The sequence below is a fragment of the Trachemys scripta genome, chromosome 7 (assembly GCF_013100865.1).
Source record: "Trachemys scripta elegans isolate TJP31775 chromosome 7, CAS_Tse_1.0, whole genome shotgun sequence".
NCBI classification, from domain to species: Eukaryota; Metazoa; Chordata; order Testudines; family Emydidae; genus Trachemys; species Trachemys scripta.
Genome location: NC_048304.1, coordinates 22887166 through 22909674, shown reverse-complemented (window position 1 = coordinate 22909674; position 22509 = coordinate 22887166). Strand labels below are relative to the sequence as shown.

At 40.7% G+C, this 22509-nt stretch overlaps 1 protein-coding gene across 2 annotated transcripts in view; it reads right to left on the bottom strand.

Moving 5' to 3' along the window:
• The window catches only part of EEFSEC (eukaryotic elongation factor, selenocysteine-tRNA specific), a 170393-nt gene that overhangs the window by 102348 nt on the left and 45536 nt on the right, over positions 1 to 22509 (bottom strand). For both annotated transcript variants that reach the window (XM_034776811.1, XM_034776809.1), the window contains exons 2-4: positions 18247 to 18454; positions 12236 to 12332; positions 7767 to 7931 (exon numbers count right to left, since the gene is read on the bottom strand). In XM_034776811.1, the coding sequence (XP_034632702.1) occupies positions 7767 to 7931; positions 12236 to 12332; positions 18247 to 18454 (470 nt within the window). The remainder of the gene's footprint in view (positions 1 to 7766; positions 7932 to 12235; positions 12333 to 18246; positions 18455 to 22509) is intronic.

The following is a 22509-nucleotide window of genomic DNA, read 5'->3' as shown; positions in this document are numbered from 1 at the left end:
GAACAAACTGCCTATGGAGGTTAAAACCTCCAATGATGGAGAGTCCATAAAGAATAGGTTAGACAGATACCTGTCAGGGACGGTCAAGATAATACTTACTCCTGCCTCAGTGCAGTAGACTGGACTAGATGACCTATCAAGGTTCCTCCCAGACACACATTTCTATGATTCTGTGATTAATGTTTATGAAGCACTCAGATACTATACTAATGAGCACCACAGAAAAGCCCATGAAGAAATTCATCATTTCAGAGAAGGGTCTGAATAGTGTCCAGTTAAATAAGACTTACGGCTACACACTGATCCATGGAGGAAGAACTAAATATCAAACAGCTACTCATTCAATGAGTACTGTCCAGCCTGTGCACTGAATGAGGCAGGAGTCCTGTAGAAAAATAGCATATGATCATAAGGAGTCTGGTGGCACCTTAAAGACTAACAGATTTATTAGGGCATAAGCTTTCGTGAGTAAAAACCTCACTTCTTCGGATGCAACCGAAGAAGTGAGGTTTTTATTCACGAAAGCTTATGCCCTAATAAATCTGTTAGTCTTTAAGGTGCCACCAGACTCCTTATGATCATATGCTATTTTTCTACAGGACTCCTGCCTCATTCAGTGCACAGGCTGGACAGTACTCATTGAATGAGTAGCTGTTTGATATTTAGTTCTTCCTCCATGGATCAGTGTGTAGCCGTAAGTCTTATTTAACTGGACACTATTCAGACCCTTCTCTGAAATGATGAATTTCTTCATGGGCTTTTCTGTGGTGCTCATTAGTATAGTATCTGAGTGNCAAGTATCAGGGGGTAGCCGTGTTAGTCTGTATCTACAAAAACAACAAGGAGTCTGGTGGCACCTTAAAGACTAACAGATTTATTTGGGCATAAGCTTTCGTGAGTAAAAACCTCACTTCTTCGGATGCAACCGAAGAAGTGAGGTTTTTACTCACGAAAGCTTATGCCCTAATAAATCTGTTAGTCTTTAAGGTGCCACCAGACTCCTTGTTGTTTTTGTAGATACAGACTAACACGGCTACCCCCTGATACTTGAGCATATGATCATGTAATTAAAGATTGTAATATAATGATTATGTACAAGGGAACAAATTACGGCTGCACAGGGAACTTTAATGTTGGCATTTCCTAACTTTTGAGTGCTTGGCTTTGCAATCATAACATCTTTTAACATAGTTTTTTGGATGTAATTCCTTAGTTTGGGGGTTGGAGGGGGTTATGTTTGTTTGTTTTTTAAAGCCAACTGAAAACAGAAATCCCATCATGTGGAACCATACTGACACCCACATGGATCATGATCAGGGTTGGAATCTTTTAGATCCATTACAAAGACCTCTGCCACTTGAACTAAAGTAGTAAATATCAGCAATAGTCATCTTTCATGTGGCCCAGCCATGAGAGGGAGATGAGAGACACACTTTGCTAGGGGGTTTTACGGCTATTTGCTAACAGCAGAGGAATGGCGAGACTCAAGAACCTTGGTTTCCATCCCAGGTACTGAAGGGGAATGTGTTTTAGTGATCACAGATCCTTCTGCCCCCGTCCCCTTCAATCTGTCCCAGTGCTGTCTCTTAGGCTAGGTCTACACTACCCGCCTGAATCGGCAGGTAGAAATTGACCTCTCGGGGATCGATTTATCGCGTCCCAACGGGACGCGACAATCGATCCCCTAATCGACGCTCTTACTTCACCAGCGGAGGTGGGAGTAAGCGCCGTCGACAGGAAGCCGCGAAGGTCGATTTTGCCGCGGTCCTCACAGCGGGGTAAGTTGGCTGCGATATGTCGAATTCAGCTACGCTATTCACGTAGCTGAATTTGCGTATCTTAAATCGACTCCCCCCTGTAGTGTAGATGTAGCCTTACACACTATTCCCCCCAGCTTCTCATCTCCCATCCCAGTGATTTTGCCCAGCCAGTTCCAATCTCCGCAAACCTGTCCAGCTCCCGCCCCCCATCCCCATCCAGCCTCCTTGTCCAATCTCCCACCATCCCCCTACCATTTCCAGGCTCCTTGTCCCAATCTCTCCCGAAAGCTGTCAAGGGGACTCAAGAACATATTTAAAATTAAGTACATGCTTAAATGCTTTCCTGAATCAAGGTCCTAGTTCTGGCCTCATGTATGTTCCTCTGCATTATCTCACTGCTGTTGGTACAAGAGCTTTCTCATCAAATAGAACTACTCGGGTAGCAAGGGTTTACTCAATGCTTATAAGAAGAGTTATATAAGGAATAAGTAAAATAATAAAGAAAAGAAAAGCACCAGTCTACTGTCAGCAAGAATATGTAATGTCTTGCTGAGTGTACACTGCTATTAAGAGAGGAGTCTAGGACATTTCTCCCTCACTTGCATTTATAGTAAAAGCAGCTCTCACTATTTAAACCCAGAACATACTTTTTTACATGGTTAACCCCACCCGGTTTTCTCAGTGTGCCCTATATCTTCTGGATGCCCCCCCCCCCCCTTTTTTTTTTTTTTAAAGAGACTCCAGACTTTCTAGTACTTCATACCAGGCACATTGTTGAGGTTTCACAAACAGAAAATAAAATGTTCTCATACTGATGTACAAGCATCAGTTTATTGGTAAATAATTAAGTTGATCAGTTAATTAACATTTCAAAGCATATCAAGATTCCAGAGATGAAAAACACTACAGAATGGCAAAATATTATAAATTTAATACATACACTCTAAAGGAGGCACTAAGTTCTAAGGCAGGGGTTGGCAACGTTGGCACGCGGCTCACCAGGGTAAGCACCCTGGCGGGCCGGGCCAGTTTTATTTACCTGCTGACGCAGCAGGTTCGGCCAATCGCGGCCCCCACTGGCCGCGGTTCGCTGTCCCGGGCCAATGGGGGCGACGAGAAGCTGCGGCCAGCACATCGCTCACCCGCGCCGCTTCTCGCCGCCCCCATTGGCCCGGGATGGCGAACCCTGATCTACGGTATTCAGTTTGCATTTACATTCCTTGGATAGTCACCAATAACCACATAAAATGGCAGTGGTTTAGCAAAGCAGACATTTAGCAGGACTTCACTATGGGGAGAGAAGATACATGCTGTGATTTCACAAGGAGCATAAATGTTACTGATTTAGTCCCAAGCAAACTCACTTTGCTTGGGACTAAAACGCTCCATGAATTCACCTCATCTTATCTCTTTGACCTTATATCCACTTCCTGTACACTCCTTCGTCTACTCACTGCACTCCTGACTTGTCCTCCTCTCTGGCCCTTTGTGGGGGCTCTTCACAACTTAGGGGCAAAGGGAGAGAAGGTGGCTCACAATGCCTTATCTGGAACACCTTCCTGCCTCCAACCAACTTCACTTTAAAAGGGATATTAAAATAGTATCTTCCTTATCTTGACAAATTACCTTATCTATGTTACTTTCTCAGCATGATTTCCATTGAGCCTATAACTGTCGAATCTAAGCAAAAGCCTTAAGATTAATAACATTGAAACAAATTAAAAACCAATATACTTTGCACAATTTTTCTGGATTCTTTTTGCATTTAGTTTAGCTTAGACATTGAAATTAGACTCCTCAGTGCTTTATAGTTCAGACTGCTCATAGTAATTTTCACTTTCTAATTCTCCTGAACTAACCTACTGCTACATGGGGAAGTTTAAATCCCCTCCAAAAAAGAAAAATATTTCTATTCAATTTAAATAATTATGAAATACAAAGCTAAAAGTTGGGCCTAAACTATTTGACAGTGTTCTTTCAAAAGACTGCTGGAGACAGCTGAGGTCCAAGGCCCAGAGACGGAAAAAAAAGAGATGTGAGTTCTTTTGCTGGGTCTGCTCTTACTCACGTTTGACCCTGGGCAAGTAACAACCACAGCATGCCTCAGATTTCCTATCAGTGCAGTGAGACTAAGGATACTCACCCACCTTTCTAAAAGCACTTCACAATTTATTAATTAAAATGTGCTAAACAAAAACTAAGGACTTGTCTACATCAACATTTAGGTTGCATGTGGCAGGCTAGTGGAGGGTAGAGTCACACACCAGCTTGCTGCAAACTAAATTAAATGGGCCTGCACATCAGTGGTTTTCAAACTTTTTTTCTGGCGAACCAGGTGAAGAAAATTGTTGATGCCCATGACCCAACAGAGCTGTGGATGAAGGCTTTGGGGTGTGGGAAGGACTCAGGGCTGAGGCAGAGGGTTGAGGTGAGGGGGTGATGGCTGCAGGGTGGGACCAGGAATGAGGGGTTCAGGGTGTGGGAGGGAGCTCTGGGCTGGGGAACGGAGTTGGGGTATGGGAGAGGGTCAGGGCTCTGGGATGGGCTGTGTCCCGGAAGCGGTCAGCAGCAGGTCCGGCTCCTAGGCAGAGGTGTGCAAGTGGCTCCACGCGACTCTCGCCTACAGACACCACGCGGAGCCGGTGCTCGGGGCAGGGGCAGCCTGCCTAGGAGCCAGACCTGCTGCTGGCCGCTTCTGGGGCACAGTGCGGTGTCGGAACAGGTAGGGACTAGCCTGCCTTAGCTGGGCAGCACCACCAACAGGACTTTTAATGGCTCGGTCAGCGGTGCTGACCAGAGCCGCCACAACCCAGTGCCTTACATTCTGCAACCCAGTACTGGGTTGTGACCTGCAGTTTGAAAACCACTGCTGTACATAAGCCCTAAGTATTAGTAGTATTGAAAATCTTGAATTTTTAACCATCTCTTCGCTTTAACCTAAATTCTCATAGTAAAGTATACTTACAACAATATGTCAAAACATATGTTTTACTAACTAACATCAGTCCTAAAGTGAATGGATAATTACAAATAAGAACCTCACTACCCAGCCCAGGAACCTGTTTTTATAAAGGTAGTAGCAGAAATGTCACATTATATAAACAAATGCAGTTTGTAAACTGGGAGGAGGCGGAGATTTAAAGACCACTGGAGTAATCCCAAAGGATTCAGAATCAGAATTCTGCCAATATTATGTTTTCACAGCAGAAATCCTAGGTTCATGCTCTTCAAAGTGAATCAAATGCTATCAAACAAATGGTACTAAATTGCCTGGATAGAGAATAGTTTGCTGTGTCAAAGCTTTTTGTCAAACATATATATAACTTTTCTCTTTGCGGTATAATCAACCCCAGATGGCAATTTACATAGGCACTTTAGTAGGTAAAGGAATCAGTACGCTGTTGGCATTCTCAGCCTCAATCAGAGAAAGCATTGGGCGTTCGAGAATGTCACTGTTTATTTTTAATTGCTGTGTCCCTCCTTTGTGCAAGTTCAAGCGGTCAGAGATGTCGAAGTCTATTAGTCAAATTAGAAAGTGATGCCACTTTATTTGGTGAGAGGGTTCCTCAAATTTAAAAAAACAGCTGGTTTGCAATGTCCCCAAATGCCCAGTGGGCACCAGCTGTCAATCTCAGTTATCACAGGGTCGGGGCAAAGAAAGGTCAGTAAGAGTCATGAACCACAGTGTGTTGTGAAATGTGCTTCCTCCATTACCTTGTAGGCCTGAGAAAGGTTTCACCTTTAGTAGGTATACTAGCCCAACTCTGCGTGGGACAAGCAAGGCGTAGGATGAGTCGCCTCTCTTTTCTGTGCCTCAGTTCCTCTCTCTGTAAAATGGGAATAACGTCACTGACTTACCTCATGAGCTGTTGATGGTATAATATGAGTTCCAACACTGCCCATTACTTTACAGAACTAAGAAGAGACAGGTTCTGCCTTCATGTAGCTTTACCTAAGCAATCTAGTAAGAGGATTAATTCATCAGTGTTTGTAAAATGCTGAGAAAGCCTAATATGCAAGTTGCTATATGCTGTAAATGCAAAGTGTTTTGTCTTCTCCTTCCCTAACCCTCATTCCTCCCCACAATCTCACCAGAGTTAGTGCAAAAACCACCTCCTCTGCAGCTCTTCATGTGTGGAAAAGAGTCCTTCCCCCTACATCGCTGCCAAACAGACTTCATCTCTTTCCAAATCTCATTTTAAATTATCTCTTACCTATTTCACCTAATAAATCTGAGGAAAATAATCTGCAATACATAAATTACTCAACACATTTTGCCTTTTTTTGTTTACATATTATCACAAACAGAGCAGTAATTCTCAAATGCATTCATCCAAAAATTTTCTGAAGATCCTTGAGCCAATAATTCTTGGCCTGTAGTTCATCCAAATTGCAAGTCTTACAAACAAATATATCAATATGTATATTCAATTGTAAAATTTGTAATTTGAACCGTTCTTCAATCAGCACAGCACAATTTGCAAATTTTACAAAAAATATACAATTCAACATTCATTTCTGACAAATAGCCAAGCTATGTATTCATTCTTAGCAAGCATTTGTACTAGAAAAAGATTGTGCAGTAAAATATGCAAAGGAAATGTGAAAGGGTCACTAACAAATTAAGATTAATTTCTGAACATGAAGAAATAATTTGTGGAATTCTGTTCACTCAGCTCCCACTCTTAATAGCTCACTCTCTCTGTGTTATTTACTACACCTCTACCCCGATATAACGTGACCCGATATAACACGAATTCGGATATAACACGGTAAAGTAGCACTCCAGGGGGGCGGGGCTGCGCGCTCCGGCAGATCAAAGCAAGTTCGATATAACGCGGTTTCACCTATAACGCGATAAGATTTTTTGGCTCCGAGGACAGCATTATATTGGGGTAGAGGTGTATATCCCTATAACTCTATTGCACAACTCTGTTAGCAGAGACAGTTTGTAGGAAAGATACGATTTAAAGCAGTGCTCTTGTCTACCACTAAAGATCAGAACTCCTTGCCCAGTCCCTCACTGGACCAGAACGCCTGGGGAGAGCTGAGGAAGCAGCATGCTCACTTCCCTTAGTTAACTATAAGACCAGAGGGATAGCATTCTAGCCAACACCTGTGAATTGGACCTTCCCCCACTATACACATCAGGGGTGCCCAGTCTCTTTTAAGGGATAATATATTTCTAAGGAAAAAATGGCAATGAAATGCTCAGATTACACAGAAATCACAGAAATTTAAAGGGGCTTTTTTGGAAGGCCTTTTGACTTTCTAGAGGGTCTATAAAATGTCAAACTGCAGCAAGCCACATGCTGTCACCCAGTAGTCCTCTCAGAATATGCTGACATCCAAGAAATCCATGGCACATGCAGAGATTTGTATGTCAAACACTTTCATGCCCTCTTATTGTCATTTTCTTATTTTCCTAGTTTCCTTGAATCTCAGGAAATCTACTCGGATTCTTATACAGACCCAGTCGTTATGCTAGCCGATATCTAGAATGCAAGGCCCTCAATCAAAGAAGGGGGGAGGGGAAAACAGTCCTGAGTTCTTAGCCATTTCATATCTAGGAAATCAGAATCAGATTTGCCCACTTGACATTGTATAGCTAATGCACTAACCCTGGCCTCCTCTCTGTCCCTTCCACATGACAGTAAAGTTGAGCAAGTAGAAATGGGGGGGAGGGCGCTCCACCCTTTTTGGCTGTCCAGTTTGTTTAAAACTTCCCTTTCCAGGGCCTCCTCTCTTTAAATCTCACCTTCAGGCTTCCATTTCCCTTGCAAATGACATTCTATAAGCCATTGGACAATGCCATGTTACAAGTTATACTGTATCCCAAATGACTGAGTTTCTACCATCCTTGCCTGCCCAGCATGGGCTAAAGCAGTGCAACAGGAAAATAAAGAAGTTAACAAATAAATCGACAAACTAAGAAACAGAAAATAACATGCTGTTCCCTGTTGAGTCTCTCTCAGTCTCGTGGGGCTGGGGGACAGAGACACTCACCTTCAGGGCAGGAATCTCCACATTATCACCTAGGCTAACGGAGCCAGAAAGAACAGTCCCTGTCATCACTGTGCCTTGACCCTTGATGGAGAAACAGTGGTCGATGGCCATAAGGAAGGGTCCCGTGGGATCTCTTGTTGGCAGGTAAGCCTGAGACTTCAGGACCTGAAAGATAGATAAAAGACGTACCATGTCTTGGTGAAATGTCATGACAGGCATGATGCAAAAAGAGATGATTGATTCAATAAACTTGTAGTTTTACTGACTTCAGGAGTCCCACAACAAGCTTGAAATAGACCAATGTCAAATAAACTGTTCACGTTACAGAAGAGATGTACACTTAGAAACAGCAGGAGGGGATTTATTTTCTGCCACAGAAAGATTTGGTGCTGCACATTCAGCTTGGTTAGCAAAACTGTGCTACAGATAAAACTCCTATGAAACTAAACAGAAACACTGTGGCAAAAGAGAATGAAAAACCCTGCACTCCTTAGCTTAAAAATAATTGCCAACGCCACTTTAAAGTGCATTTTACCACTACAGCGTCTCAGATTTGAAGGAGGAGAGTTTGCTATATATGTAATCTTAAAATGCCTCAGAAAACTCATCCCTGCCTCTATCCCGTAAGAAATATTGTATTGGAATAAGACAAGAGAATTAAAATCAGACTGATTTAGGATTTATGTTGACATTTCTTGGAGGAATAAACTATTTTCATAGCTCGCTCTCTCTCTCAAAAGCGCCATCTTCATTAAGCTCAAGATAAGCTTACCAAGGCTAGGATTTCACTGCATTTTACTAACAAAATGTTTGTTAAAATACAACAGCAAGATGAAAAAACCTTAATTATTGTGGGCTGCAGTAGTCTGGCCATTAGCGGTTCAGGGACCTGGTTCACATCTCAATCCTAGTCCCCAGTTGCGCGAATTATGGTAATATATACTGAATATGGTACAACTGTCAGTGTCTGCTCATAAAAAGGCATAGGACTGGAACAGTGGGTCAAGACTGAGATGCTCTGGTAGAAGAATGGGAGATAGGTCCAGAACTAAAATAGCACGGATGAAATACTGAGGAACAGTGGCAGTGTTTGCACAGAACTAGTGTACTCTTTGGCCTAGTCTTCACTTACCGGCTGGGCGGCACGCCATCGATGTTCTGGGATCGATTTATCGCGTCTGGTTAAGACGCGATAAATCGATCCCGGAAGTGCTCACAGTCGGCGCCGGTACTCCAGCTCGCCGAGAGGAGTACGCGGCGTCGACGGGGGGAGACTTCCGGCCGCGTCTGGACCGCGGTAAGTCCGGAGTAAGGTACTTCGAATTCAGAATTCAGTTATTAACGTAGCTGAATTTGCGTACCTTAGTCCGAAGTCTGGACTAAGTGTGGACCAGCCCTTACAGTACTGGGATTCCCTTGAGCAGAAACTGAAAGTTGTGCTAAATTATACAGTTGTTTTGACATGTAGATATGTCTCCTAGCAACAAGGATTTAACATCAAACCCAGTGTCTCTTGTTACCCAGTATTTGAACCCAGATATCCACAGTGAGCAACCCAATGCACTGCACAACCCATACTCTGACATGATAAGAGTCTAGTAACACACTAAAGTAACAGTCCAATTTATTGTAGATAGGGGTGGTAGATGCACCTATAAAGGTTGTCTGACACTTCCCATTATAACATGAGGTGTTCAGTTGCTTACAACTTTGTCAAATTAACTGTTTGGGCTGAAATTTTACATGCTGAGTGTCTGCCTCAGGCTGAATTTCTTTGGAAAGTTTCAGCTAAAACAGTTCAGCCATTTCCAAGAATTAGGTTTGGCAAAACTATACTGTTTTGCCATTTAAAAAAAACCTGGCAACATTTTCTTTGAAAAGTTTTAACATCCCCGACTTGGGAACAGGGACTTGTAATTTTGCAGGGGGTAGCCTATATGCCAGGGATGTGCCTTTTGTTGTCCATGTGAAAATCCATTCATATTTGGTCAAGTTATACGCTTTGAAAATATCTCAGTTTGCACATGCTCAGTAGACTTTAGAGTTTAGCAGCTAAAATGACTCTTCCCCTCACAGCTCCTACATGTGCCCAGACTGCGCATGTGTCATCCCCACATTGTAAATGAGCACGCTCAAGCCTAGACCTACAGGGGCAAAACTAGACTCTCCTGTAATTGCAACTCTTTGCTAGGGTCCAGGCAGGCACCAGAACTGCGAGAAGGAAGCCTGCCTCTTCTGTACTATTAATAACGCCCCCCTGGCACCCAGCCAGCATGGAGGAGAAAACCATGTGATCCAAATACAGAGGGGACAAAAACTGGGGTAGGGAGAGGGAAAAATCGATTGGAACATGTAACCTAATGAGACTAGAACTGGAAGGGTTGAGGGCACTAGGACATACTGGGTAAAGAGACTGGGATTGTGAACCAGTGAAGGAGGAAATTAGGCTGACCAGATAGCAAGTGTGAAAAATCAGAACAGGGGGTGGGGGGGTAATAGGAGCCTATATAAGAAAAAGCCCCAAATATCGGGACTGACCCTATAAAATCGGGACATCTGGTCACCCTAGAGGGAATGGGGCAGAAGAGTAAGGAAGAGGAGACAGTTATGACAAGGAGCAAGAGGGTTGGGGAGAACTGGGCTTGGCTGAGAAAAAAGACTGGGACAGAGGGATTGGAAACAAACAGAGAGAAACTGGAGGAAGGATGAGATTGGGACTTGGCTGTAGAGAGCCTGAAGGGGGAGACTAAGACTAGCTGGGCAAGGAGACCGGAACTAGGATGAGAAGCCTGAGGAATTGAGCCTGGGAACACAAAGAGAACAGAACTGGAATGAGGAGCAAGGGGAAAGGAAGAGACAGGACTAGGACGGAAACAGGCACAGGTTAAAGGGGTTGGAGGAACTCAAGATTCCCAAGACTCACCATTCCTGCTGCTGTCAGCAAATAGCCAGGAAACCCACTGGCAAAGTGGGTGCCTTATTTCCACACGGCTGGTACACATAAGAAGATGACAACCTATTATTGCTATTAGTTACTCCATTAGCTCAAGTGGCAGAGATCTCTGAAATTGATCAAAGGGTTCCAAACACTGCTGATGACCCATGTAGATGACAATATGATGCCATATAATGGAATTTGGGTTTTTTAGTTTGCTTTTTTAAAAACCTGGGAAAGCTCACAAAAAGTAATGTTAAAAAACATTATTAAGGTTGCAAAGTTGAGCACTCAAAAGTTAGGAAATGACAAAACTAAGGTTTCCTGTGCAGCCTTAATTCAGCCCCCTTCTGCATATCCGTTATATATAGTCTTTAACTGCACGATCAAATATTTTTATAATAGGACCCCTGTCTCATTCAGTGCCATAGGAAGGACCATGCTGTGGGACTGAATTAGCATGGTGTAGTGAAGGAGGCTGTTGTCTGTACGTCCCCAACCTCATTTGTTGAGAAGTTGGAAAGTGATCTGATTTGCAGAAGTATTGAACACTCACAGCTGCAACTCTACTCAGTGGAATGCTATGAACGTATGAAATTATATATAATGCTAAGTACTATGAAACATCAGTTATAGGCATCTCAAATTGGGCACCCAAAATCAGCAGACAATTAATCTCTCTGAACCTCAGCTCCACATATATATCATGGGAATAATACTACCCCCCTCATTTCACCAGGGTGTTGTGAAAATAAAATCATTAATGTTTGTGAAGCACTCAAATGCTATAATGATGAGTGCCCTTGAAAAGTCCATGAGGAATGAATAATTCTGTAGTCAGAACAAAGTTTGAATAATGCCCAGTAAATAAGGCACCACACATTGAACCATGACGAGAAAATAAAATACTCAAATGCTGCTCATTAACTGAGTACCATCCATCCTGCACACTGAATGAGGCAATGCTCATGCCGGGAAAAAAACTGATCATGTAATTAATGACTATCATAATGCATCCACAGAAGGGAGCCAAACTAAGATTTTCCAAATTTCCTAACTTTTGAGTGATTGAGTTTACAACCTTAATTTTTTTTTTTTTAAACTTAGCTGTTTCTGTAATTATAAAAAGATACCCTCCATGGATTTGGCAGAATTTTAGAACTAATTTTACTCACTACTCGTAACAATCCCTCACAATTTTACAAGAAACTTCTTTGCTTACCCGTAACAAAAATCTTCCACCACTGAACACGTACTAGTGTCTTAGTATGTGGCTGGTTACTGCCACTGGGACTGAGCATGTTAGTTCTTTACGGCAATTCTTCACTGAAAAAATCTGATACAACAATTCACCTTTTGGGTCAAGCAGCCTTGACTTGTCTGTTCAATTAGAATGGATTCCTAAAGAAGTGCTTAGAACTCCCCACATGAATATCACATAAATTCATTAGAATTAAATATTATTACAGAAACACCAAAGAACTTAAGAAACTGGGCCATAATTTACAGTGTTTTCCTTTTTCAGTACATGTACCTCAATTAGTTCAGAAACACCTAGTGGAGTCACAGTCTCTGGGGCTTCTGGTCCACCTGGCTTAGCTGCAACAGCAGCAATAGGACACCCTTGGAACCTAAAAGAGAAAAAGAGCGTCCCAACATAAGACCACAAGTCCCCTGCACATACAAATAGAACATGGTAATAATCTGACAATCCACGTGAGGAAATTGCCTTGGATACTGATTTATCTAGTTCTGCAATAATGAATTATTGACTTCTTCTGAGAATGTACTATTTGTGCCTCTGAATTTACTACTGAACCTTTAACACTGTTAATTTTCCTTTGTTGTAGTTTCTGGTCTGACTTCCCTGGGGAATAAATACACCTCTGCCCCGATATAACACGAATTCGGATATAACACGGTAAAGCAGCGCTCCAGGGGTGGGGGGCTGCGCACTCCGGTGGATCAAAGCAAGTTCAATAGAACGCGGTAAGATTTTTTTGGCTCCCGAGGACAGCGTTCTATCGAGGTAGAGGTGTAATAAGATTACAGCTTGCCTCAGAAGGCTATAGTTTAAGCAGGGGTCCAACTGGGCCAGCTTGTAGAAGGCTCAGTAAGCTGGATCCTTTTTTCCCGGCGGGTTCCCATCTTGTGCTCCAGATTGTAAACTTTTGTTTAAAAAAAAAAAAAAAAATCCTCTAGCTGTCATAACTGCAAGGACAACCTTCAAAATGTGAATCAGATATAAAACAGTGCTGTGATGTCTGACTGAGTCTACAGACACCCTGAAACCATAGTGTTGAGATTTGCCTCTACTCATATCAAGGGATGTGAACTCTGAAGCCTAATGATTATAATGTAAATGTCAACAGTGTTAACAATTTAACGGATGATCAAAGCATACCAGAAAGAAGAGGTGAGTGGTTGTTTAACAGGCACCTTGTTTTGCCATCTCCAGTGAGAAAAGCTTAAGAGAATACCACTATGTCATTCAACTCAATCCTGGAGTTTAAGACTTCCTTTTGTAACCAATTTTATTCTTCAGCCCTGTAATATATAGTAGTTTTTTTAGCAGCTGAAAGAATCTGTAATATTATACCTTTTGTGAGATGCAAACTATTGGTTTATCTCATCCAATAACTCATTTTGACAATGAATTTTTTTTAAAAACTTCTGAAAGGAAACAAAATGAAAACCTGCCTTTGTAAGGACCAGGACCTTAAATAGGCTAGAGTCTTTTTAAAAAGCCAAAACAACCCCCACAGAGTCATAATGGCCAGTAAAATAAGATGATAAAAGCAGAAGAGCAGGAAAAAACCTTCAAATACTGTAAGTGTTCAGTTCTCATAAATACTCAATTACTGTACAACAGAGACAGGTCACAAAATCAGAGTGTATGGGATTCCTTTTGCTCTCCTCCTCTCCCAACTTAAACTTTTAGATTTTCATCTCAAAAGGCAAAAACTAGGGGGGGGAGGGGATGACAGCTCACTGATAAAGAGAGAAGGATCACTAAATGTGCTCCCTCTGCAGAAGTTATCAAACACTAATCCAGTATACAAGGTATTTTCTCTGTTTATGTGCCATAAGCCTGAGGCTCCCAGGGACAAAGGATGATAAAAATGTGCACTGAGAATTCCAGCCATTAACCATAAAGCTTCTGGAAATTCAATTATTTTTATCCAAACACTTTTGGGCAATAAACAAATTAATGCTGAACCAGGTGTCTCATTCCTTCCACACGAACCCCATGTAACATAAGCTAGAGGCGTCGCATGCTGCTTTTAGAAAGTATCAGGGGGTAGCCGTGTTAGTCTGTACCTACAAAAACAACAAGGAGTCTGGTGGCACCTTAAAGACTAACAGATTTATTTGGGCATAAGCTTTCGTGGGTAAAAACCTCACTTCTTCGGATGCATCTGTTAGTCTTTAAGGTGCCACCAGACTCCTTGTTGTTTTTGCTTTTAGAAATACATTCAAATATAAGGGGACCCTATAAGAACTACTTTTCTCCACCACAAATAACTTATTGTCTTAGTCTCCACCAAACAAAGAGAAAGGCTAGTGTGGACAAGGAACCCAGGCAAAAAAACTACACTAATTCTGATTTTCTGGTGTGAAATATTTTTGCTTTGATTGATTTTAAGTGCCAATCTGCAGAACGGTCAACTGTAAATGAGGCCAAATTCTGAAAGCACCAAACCCGCAGAAGGATGACAGAGCTATTCTTACCATCCCTGTTCTCTTTCTCCATTGCACTGAAATCATGTGGCAGCAGCTGTAATATGTTGTTGTCAGGGTCTATAGCACTGTCACCTCTACAGTTGCAACCATACTAGCAACCACACTTGATATTTGGTTGTTGATACAGGGCTTCACCCATAGCATGGACAGAACCAGTATTTTAGTAACTGAGGTTTCCCCCAGGAACTATAGATGAGTACATAAGGAAAAGCAGGCTGCCAAATGGTCTCAGCGGTGTCCCATAAATAGGAGTCATTTGGAAATGCAAAACCAGCTTAAATTGCCTGTTTTTGATAGCACAGAGTTGATGATGGGAAAGAGGCTGTCAGGAAATTAAGTATGTCTGCTGCACAGTGGGGTTGGCACTTTAGGACAAGCCCAGGTCAGCAATCCTTTTAAAAATTCACCAACAGATCTGATGTCCGAATGCTGAATCTTTTTGTGCATGGGTGGGGAAGACAACAGACATCTGATATATGAGCATCCCTGGGATCTGTAGTTCAAATGACTTCAACTAAAACGTTATGAAAGACCATCTATCTCCATGGGGAAACCAGGGAGCAGTTGAGATCAGCTGAGAGGACCTTTTCTTAAATAGCAAAGGGGTGGAGAGAGACCATTTGCAGGCAAAAGGTTTCACTCTAGAACTCAGTTCCCCCTTAGTTTGATCAAATCAGCCAACTTTCAGAGTATGCTCTGCAAGGCCTATTTGTGTTCCCCAGCTCTCAAGAAAGGATTGTGTTAAGAAGGTATATGTGTATTCAGTGCAGGGAAGTTCTGTGAGAAGACACTCTAGTTTCCTTCCAATATATTTATAATTTTAGCTTTCTGAATATAGGTTTGACCACAACCAAACTCCACAGACAATTAGGTGTTGACCCTCATACAATAGGTCACTAGAAAAGTAGTTTTTCCTCTTTATTTGCAGGATGTTCTCAAACTTTAACCTATGACCAGAGTGCCATGCAGGAGTAATGATATCCATTCAGACAAAATAAAATGAATCTTCATTTTGTCATTTTGCTAGCATCTGATTAGTTTGCAAAGATAAACTATTATAAATCATTACTTTCTCAAAATTTAACTTATTTGAACCAAATAGAACTGTTTCTCAGATAAGAAATATGTAAAAATTGAAATATTATTTTCATTTCTGTTTCAAGATAAGAGATGTGCAGTGGGTCAACCTTTCTAGCAAGTAAATAAAATTATAGAAAAACTATGAGATAAAATTAAACCTTTAGGTTTAAGTTGTTCATTTTTGCAGTCTGATGGCCACTTCGGCTGTGAATAACAAATCTGAATTCTTATGCAACAGTCATGTAAGTGTGATCATTTTATCTGATCAACGAATTTTATTAACAAAAAGGCACAGCTAAGAAAACTCATATATACTTGGTGTGATCAGAGATGGAGATTAAAAAAGTTTAAGCAATCTCAGACCAAGTTACAGGTATCTGCACCCATAGAAAGTAATAAAAATGGAGAGTTTCTCAATCTACATGACAGGGGAAAACAAGTTGCTTTATATTCGTTTGCTCTCTATGAAAGAGAGTGACAAGTTGCAGAATTTTGTCTCTGTACTATATACACAAGAGGAAACTTCACTCTAGTGACCTCTATGCTGTACTGATCAAAAGGAAACAGACTAAAGAACAGAGAAGTTGATAAAAAGTAAGATTTTCAGATTGCTCAGCTGAACGGGGACACTATCCTACTATCAAAAATAAGTTAAATATGAGGTGACTTACACAACCAAGCTCTGCTGGCTCCTCTAGCACTGTTAAAATCCTCACTTTCAAATGCTCAATCTATTCTGCTCTTATGCCTGCCATTGGGAACAAATGTGATTTAGCAGCTAGGCAAGTATGAGTCAGAATTCTTTCCACAGCATGACCTTGGACAAAACACTTCAGCCATCTGTGCTTCAATTTCCTTATCTATAAAAAGGAGATAGTACCTTGCAGCCTTGCCCCTAGGGAGTTGAGAGGCTACAAAACACTCAACAATTGTTACTTAATTCAAAAGTATTATTTTTATTGTACCAAACTGATAATCCCAATCTCAAACACATCTTCCATATTCTCATTTAAGCCATCCATCACACTGTTCTTTTCCCATTAAGACCAATCACACTTCTCACCTTCAAGTCAGGAAAGACCCTAACTTCTCCTTCCTCTCTCTGCAGCTGACAAGATTCCCGGAGTGCAGAAAGTGTTACAACCCCATAAACCAAAGGGCAGATCTTTTTTTTTTTTTTTTTAAAACCAGGAGATTTTACCTCTGTTGTTTTATCTGAGCTGAATTCAAAGAGAGCCTTTAAATTGATTAACTACCTTAATTCTGGTTTGTTTCTCACAGCATTACACTGAAGACGACGCTACAATTAAAATTTAGGGCAAGGTAGCTTATGGTGCTCAGGGGTGTGAAAAATCCACACATCTGAGCAACGTAGTTATGCCAACCTGACCCCATTGTAGATGCAACTAGGTCAACAGATGAATGCGTCCATCAACATAGCTACCATCACTCAAAGGCACCGCTGCCAACTGTCACGCAGTAAATAGGCACCCCAACTTTCACAATAAGCCAAAAATCAAGATAATCCCATTTCAAAACAAGGCCGAAATAAGCCAATCCCTAAGAACCCCAACACTCTATGTGACTAGATCCGCTGTGCAGACTCTATGTGCAGTCTGGGACTGTAGGTGGGCCCGCTGTGCACCCCTGGCTCTCTCCCACCTTGCCCCTGCTTGCCAAGAGCCAATTAAAAAAAAAAAAAAAAAAAATGCAACAAGTTACAAGGCAAAAACTAGCCAACAAGCAACTAGCAAGACAATTAAGCCAAAAACAAGCCCAATTTCTGTGTTTTTTTTCTGGGTTTGGCATGTCTGCTCAAAGGTTGTGTTCCTACAGCAACAGAAAAATCCCTTTTGTCATTGTAGTCTGAGGGTACGTCTACACTGCCCACGTTACAGCGCGGCCGCAGCAGCATAGTCATGCTTTATCGCCCAAATGAGGGGTGGTAGCTTTATCACCGGTGGCATGGCTCCCAGAGATAAAGCGCTGCCTATACAGGCCCTTTTCAGCGCTAAAACTTTTGCCACTCAGGGAGGTGTTTTTCACACCCTTAAACAACTGAAGTTTTAGCACTGAAAGTGGCAGTGTAGACACTATGGGGTTAGGCCAGTATAGCTACAGCACATTAGCTATGCTGCTATTGTCCCCTTATTGTTGACATGGCCTTAGGAACAAAGCAGCCACCATGAGATCTTTAATGACCACAGTGAGCAGCTGGAGCACACAGCCGGGGAAGTGCAGCAAATTAACCCAAAAGAATAGCACAGAACTCACAAAGTTCTTGTCTACACTGAAAAACTGAGGGGTGTCAACTAACACATGTTAAATGGCACATTTTAAAACATCACTTAGCACCTAGTGTAGATAGAAACAGTTATATTTAAAAATATGTCAACTAGCTATGATCAATGCCAGGCACTTGAGCAACCACCCTCTGGAGTTGTCTCAAACTGGGCACCAAAAATCAGAGCAATGAAAAGGCACTTTTAAAAATCTTGCTCAGGGGTCAGATGCAAAATTTAAGATAGGGTTTTAATTTCTTGGGGGGGGGGGAGGAGGGAGACGACATACACCTCTATCCTTTTCTATGCATCCATACATGAGATCTCTTTATGCCTGTGTCTGATCTAACCAAGGTGTATGCGAAAGCATCTTTGAGAAGTATGTGGATGTACAATAAAAAAGTTTTCTTACATTAGAAGAACATCTTTGGTAACTTACTTTGTATTTTCCAGAGTCTTCTGCATTTTCTTCGTCATCTTCTCAATGGCAGCTTGTCTCTTCCCCTCTGGAAGAAGGTCTATTTTATTCAGAACTACTACCATCTTCTGGCAGGCGATTTGCCCAATCACCAAGCACTCTGCTGACTGAGTCTGCATCCCTTTTGTCACATCTATGACGAGCATCATCAAATCAATAATCTGGGCACCTGGAAGAGAAGTCAACGTCAGTATCATACCTGTATGAAAGAGTTAGAGACCCTCTTTCTAAAGTGTGTTTCTGTAAACACTGTCCATAATGTAGCGATACATACACTCACACAAATAAAACATGAAGCCAAGGTGAAAACGGAAAGCATGTTTTTGTTCAATGCCATTTGAAAACTCAAGGAATTGCAAGATCCAGAATAATTACACAAAGAAATCCAAGGTTGTTAGACTAAAAAGTTTACCTTTTACACCATAGTGACAATCTCACATTAAGGACTTGGGCAATATATTTGTTATAGAACTGATCTTTGCTCTAGCACAAACATAAGACATACATCTCAACTAATTCAGTAACACACTGTAAACCGAGATTAATATGCTACAATGAGATCATATATACACTGTTTACGTTGGGTCACACACCACAGTGAGGGCAACAGGGTTAGACATTTCATGCTGCTGCAAAGGTAAACACATTTTACTGCAGGAGTATAATGCTGAGTCTTCATTAGATCTTTCCATAATTACGAACATGATTATTTCTCAGTATCCTCTTTTGATTGTAATCTATATTTCATTGTTTGTTTGAAGACAAAACCAAAGAGCTTAAACTCTCTTTGCAGAGCTATATCAACATTTTTAAGGGTGCTGTTGCATAAAGAAGAAAATGAAGTCACAATGGCTAGGCTCCATAAGAATCACAGTAAAAACAAAGTAGTAAAATTAAGTGTAAACATCACAGAACAAAACCACTATGGAAAGAAATGTTTCACGCTCCTAAGTGTGTGCAAACAAATGGAAAGTTCAGAAATACTTGAGAGTACTCATTTAAAAGTGCAGAAAAAAATATCTGCCACCTTCCCCTCATGACATTTTTAAAGGTTTGAAATAAAAATACTAGCTTGGGACATTTAAACAGTGATATCAAGGGAGCTGCATGTGTGCTCAGCACCTTTGAAAAATCAAACCACTTTTACATAGGTATTTAAGTAAGGATTTAGAAGCCTAACTTTAGGTACCCAGGTTTGAAAATTTTGGTCTTAGTCTATAAAATGAGTAAAAGAGGTTCAATGCAAGTGTGAAGGGAGAACACCAGCAAATAAACCAGTGATGGCCAAAAACTATTACAACTGTGGCAAGGATAAACTGGGATCCTTCAAATAGGTTAATTTTCCCATTTCAAGATCTTCTTTGGAACTTTATGGAACAACATTCTGGGAAACATCAGCCAAAAGAGGGGTGTGCAGGATTCACTGTAAGAACATAAAAGAATGAAAAGGTGATGAAGAAATAACCCCTGCTGGAACAGTAAACTTGTTCGTTCCCTCTTCCACATGCTGACAATAATAGTTTTGTGTTTGGATGTTAAGAAGCAAAAAAGCAGAGGAGGGGAAGCTGAATGAGTGACATAATTTGACAAAGATTATGGCTACATAGTTTTCGGTGCTCTATGGTAAGACTGGATAATAGTTTTTGACTGGTGTGCAGGAATAGCTGCATTAACAGGATACTTCAGAACAAGGGGGAGATTTAGGAAACATTCTGCCCTTTAATTAGTGAGAGCTAAGCTTCATCCTCTTCTGCCGGTGTCCAAAACTTGGCATACCGGTAGAAGGAAGTGCTTTTCCAAAAATACTAACATTCAAACTGCCAAATAGTCATTTTAATCAATTCTAAATACATTAAAATAAGTTTTTAAAGTCACGTGATTTATATACTTTTCTGACGTTGAGGGAATTGATTAAACCCCACAGTATATTGTCATTCTGCCTTGAATTAAAGTATGTACAGTACGTGCACTTCAGATCTCTGCAACAGCTGAACAAATACAGGCAGATTTCCCACATCCCCACTTCTTCACTGAGAGGAATGTAATTCACTTGGAGTCTAAATTTATCTAGAGTTCTCATGGCCTCATTTTTCCTCCAATTTTTATTAGTAGTATTATCACAAGTTCTAAATATTATTAAGTGAAGATTCCCATTGTTGACTAAACTGGTTTTCAGATAGGGTTCTGATGGCTGGACAGCTCTGGACCACACTACGCACACATTCAGGACCCTTCTATCTCTTTCCTGCTAGGATATCGATACACATAACTGATCAGCAAACAGACAAAGAAGCGCATCAATACCACTCACATACTCAGAAGCTGTTTCAGAGGAGCATGTTGTAAATGAAGCACTAGAAAGCCATGTGCAATGGACCTTAATATAGCAAAGCTCAATCTAACAAGGTAAAGGTCTACAGCTGAACTAGTAGAGAGTTGCAGTGATCTACAAAACGTCTTTCAAGAATAACAAAATGCTAAAAAACTAACGTGACAAATCTAGCATCATTATTTACAGTACTCAGGATTCCAGTTTCTAGTGCTTCTAATATTTTCCTGAAACTTTTATTAAGAATAAGAAATTGACATAATTGTTCCTTTTCTCTCTCCTCCTCCCACTCCCACTTTTTTTGCTTAATCTTCACCATAGGCCATCACATGGAAACAGACAGCCTTGTTTATAATTCCCATGAACTCAGGATAGGAAATCATTCTGAGAGTGGATTTCATGGGTGAGTGAGTGGGTGGGAATTGCAGCAGCAAAAATTAACAGTTATAAATGACTACTTTCAACCTATCAAAGCTTTTCATCTTGTAATGCTGCACGAAGACTCCTTTTAAGCTACAGCAGGATCATCATCATAGCATTGTAGTTAGCACAGCATTTTCTCATGCAGTATCTCAATCATTTAAAAAATTGCATGAGGCAAGCTTAGCATATGTGTTATCCCTCCAAATGCATTTTCTGTTTTTGTTATTGCAGAAATTGTTTTACTCCTTTAAGCAGTTTTTAATTACACTATAAAATAGCATTAAACCGCATTTTTGAGGGAACGGGAAGAGGCTTGGAGGCACTAAACTCCATACCAAAATGGCTTAAATTTAATAAGAAGAAAAAGTATGCAGATAGATAGTTCTGATGTGAACAAGTCTCAGTACTTTCAGTGAGGTAAAAATATTTTAAATTAGTTAATATTTGAACAATTAAAAACACTAGTTCTAAGCACACAGCAGGGGGAAGTTGGTTTGTTTTTACAACTGTAATGAAAGAATGTTTTGTACTAAGCTTTATTGCACACATACTCTTCCTACATTGCTGATACCTGTTCAAATGAATGTGAATGAACCATTAACCTTAACTTCTTGGCTGATTTGAACATTATTAGCTATCATTATATTTAAGACATGTAACCATTAACGTAATGGTGGATGCACTGTATGCTTTAGCTCACCCTCTTCCAACTAATTACTAGGAAAGGGAAATATGGGTCTCTAGAGACACTCTAGGCCAAATTTTGATCTCAGTTAGTCCAGATTTAAACCAGGGTAACTGAGATCAGAATCTTGCCTTTGAGAACGGTGGCTAATCTGACACCATATGTTCTACAATATCTAAACCCACTGACAAAAGACAAAGATTGCACTGCAGCCTTCATGTGCAGTGTCTATACAAATGCTAATTTATGTTGCAGCCTTAATGGCATTTTATTGCAGTTTCTTTCATTAACTTTATTATAAGCAAACATTACATATGCCACTAATTGTGATATTTATGCATCTATTAGCACTTCCAGACAATTTTTTTAATATATGAAGCCCTTAAAATGTAAGGATCACTAGGGTTTCTGCTGAGGTTTATTTAAGAAACCAAAAGGAGCACCAAAGTCAAAATATTAAATTATTAAATAAAAATAATTGCATCAAATATAAACCAACAATTTTCATGGAAGGAGTAAGAAAAATAAATATGTAAATGTTGGCCAGATGACAGCTGAAGGGTGTAAACACCAAGGTACAAGAAGAATTGATTAGGTTGACTATTGGGAAAAATCTAAATGATGAAATTTATTAGGTCCCTGTTGCACAACCTTTGCATCACAGAAGGTCAAAAGACAACTAACCAGGAGTCCAAAGTCCACACCTGTATACAATATTTTTATATAAGATTTTAATGCACACAATTTTTTTTCTGTTTAGAGAATGCTGTAAGTATAAACAGCACTT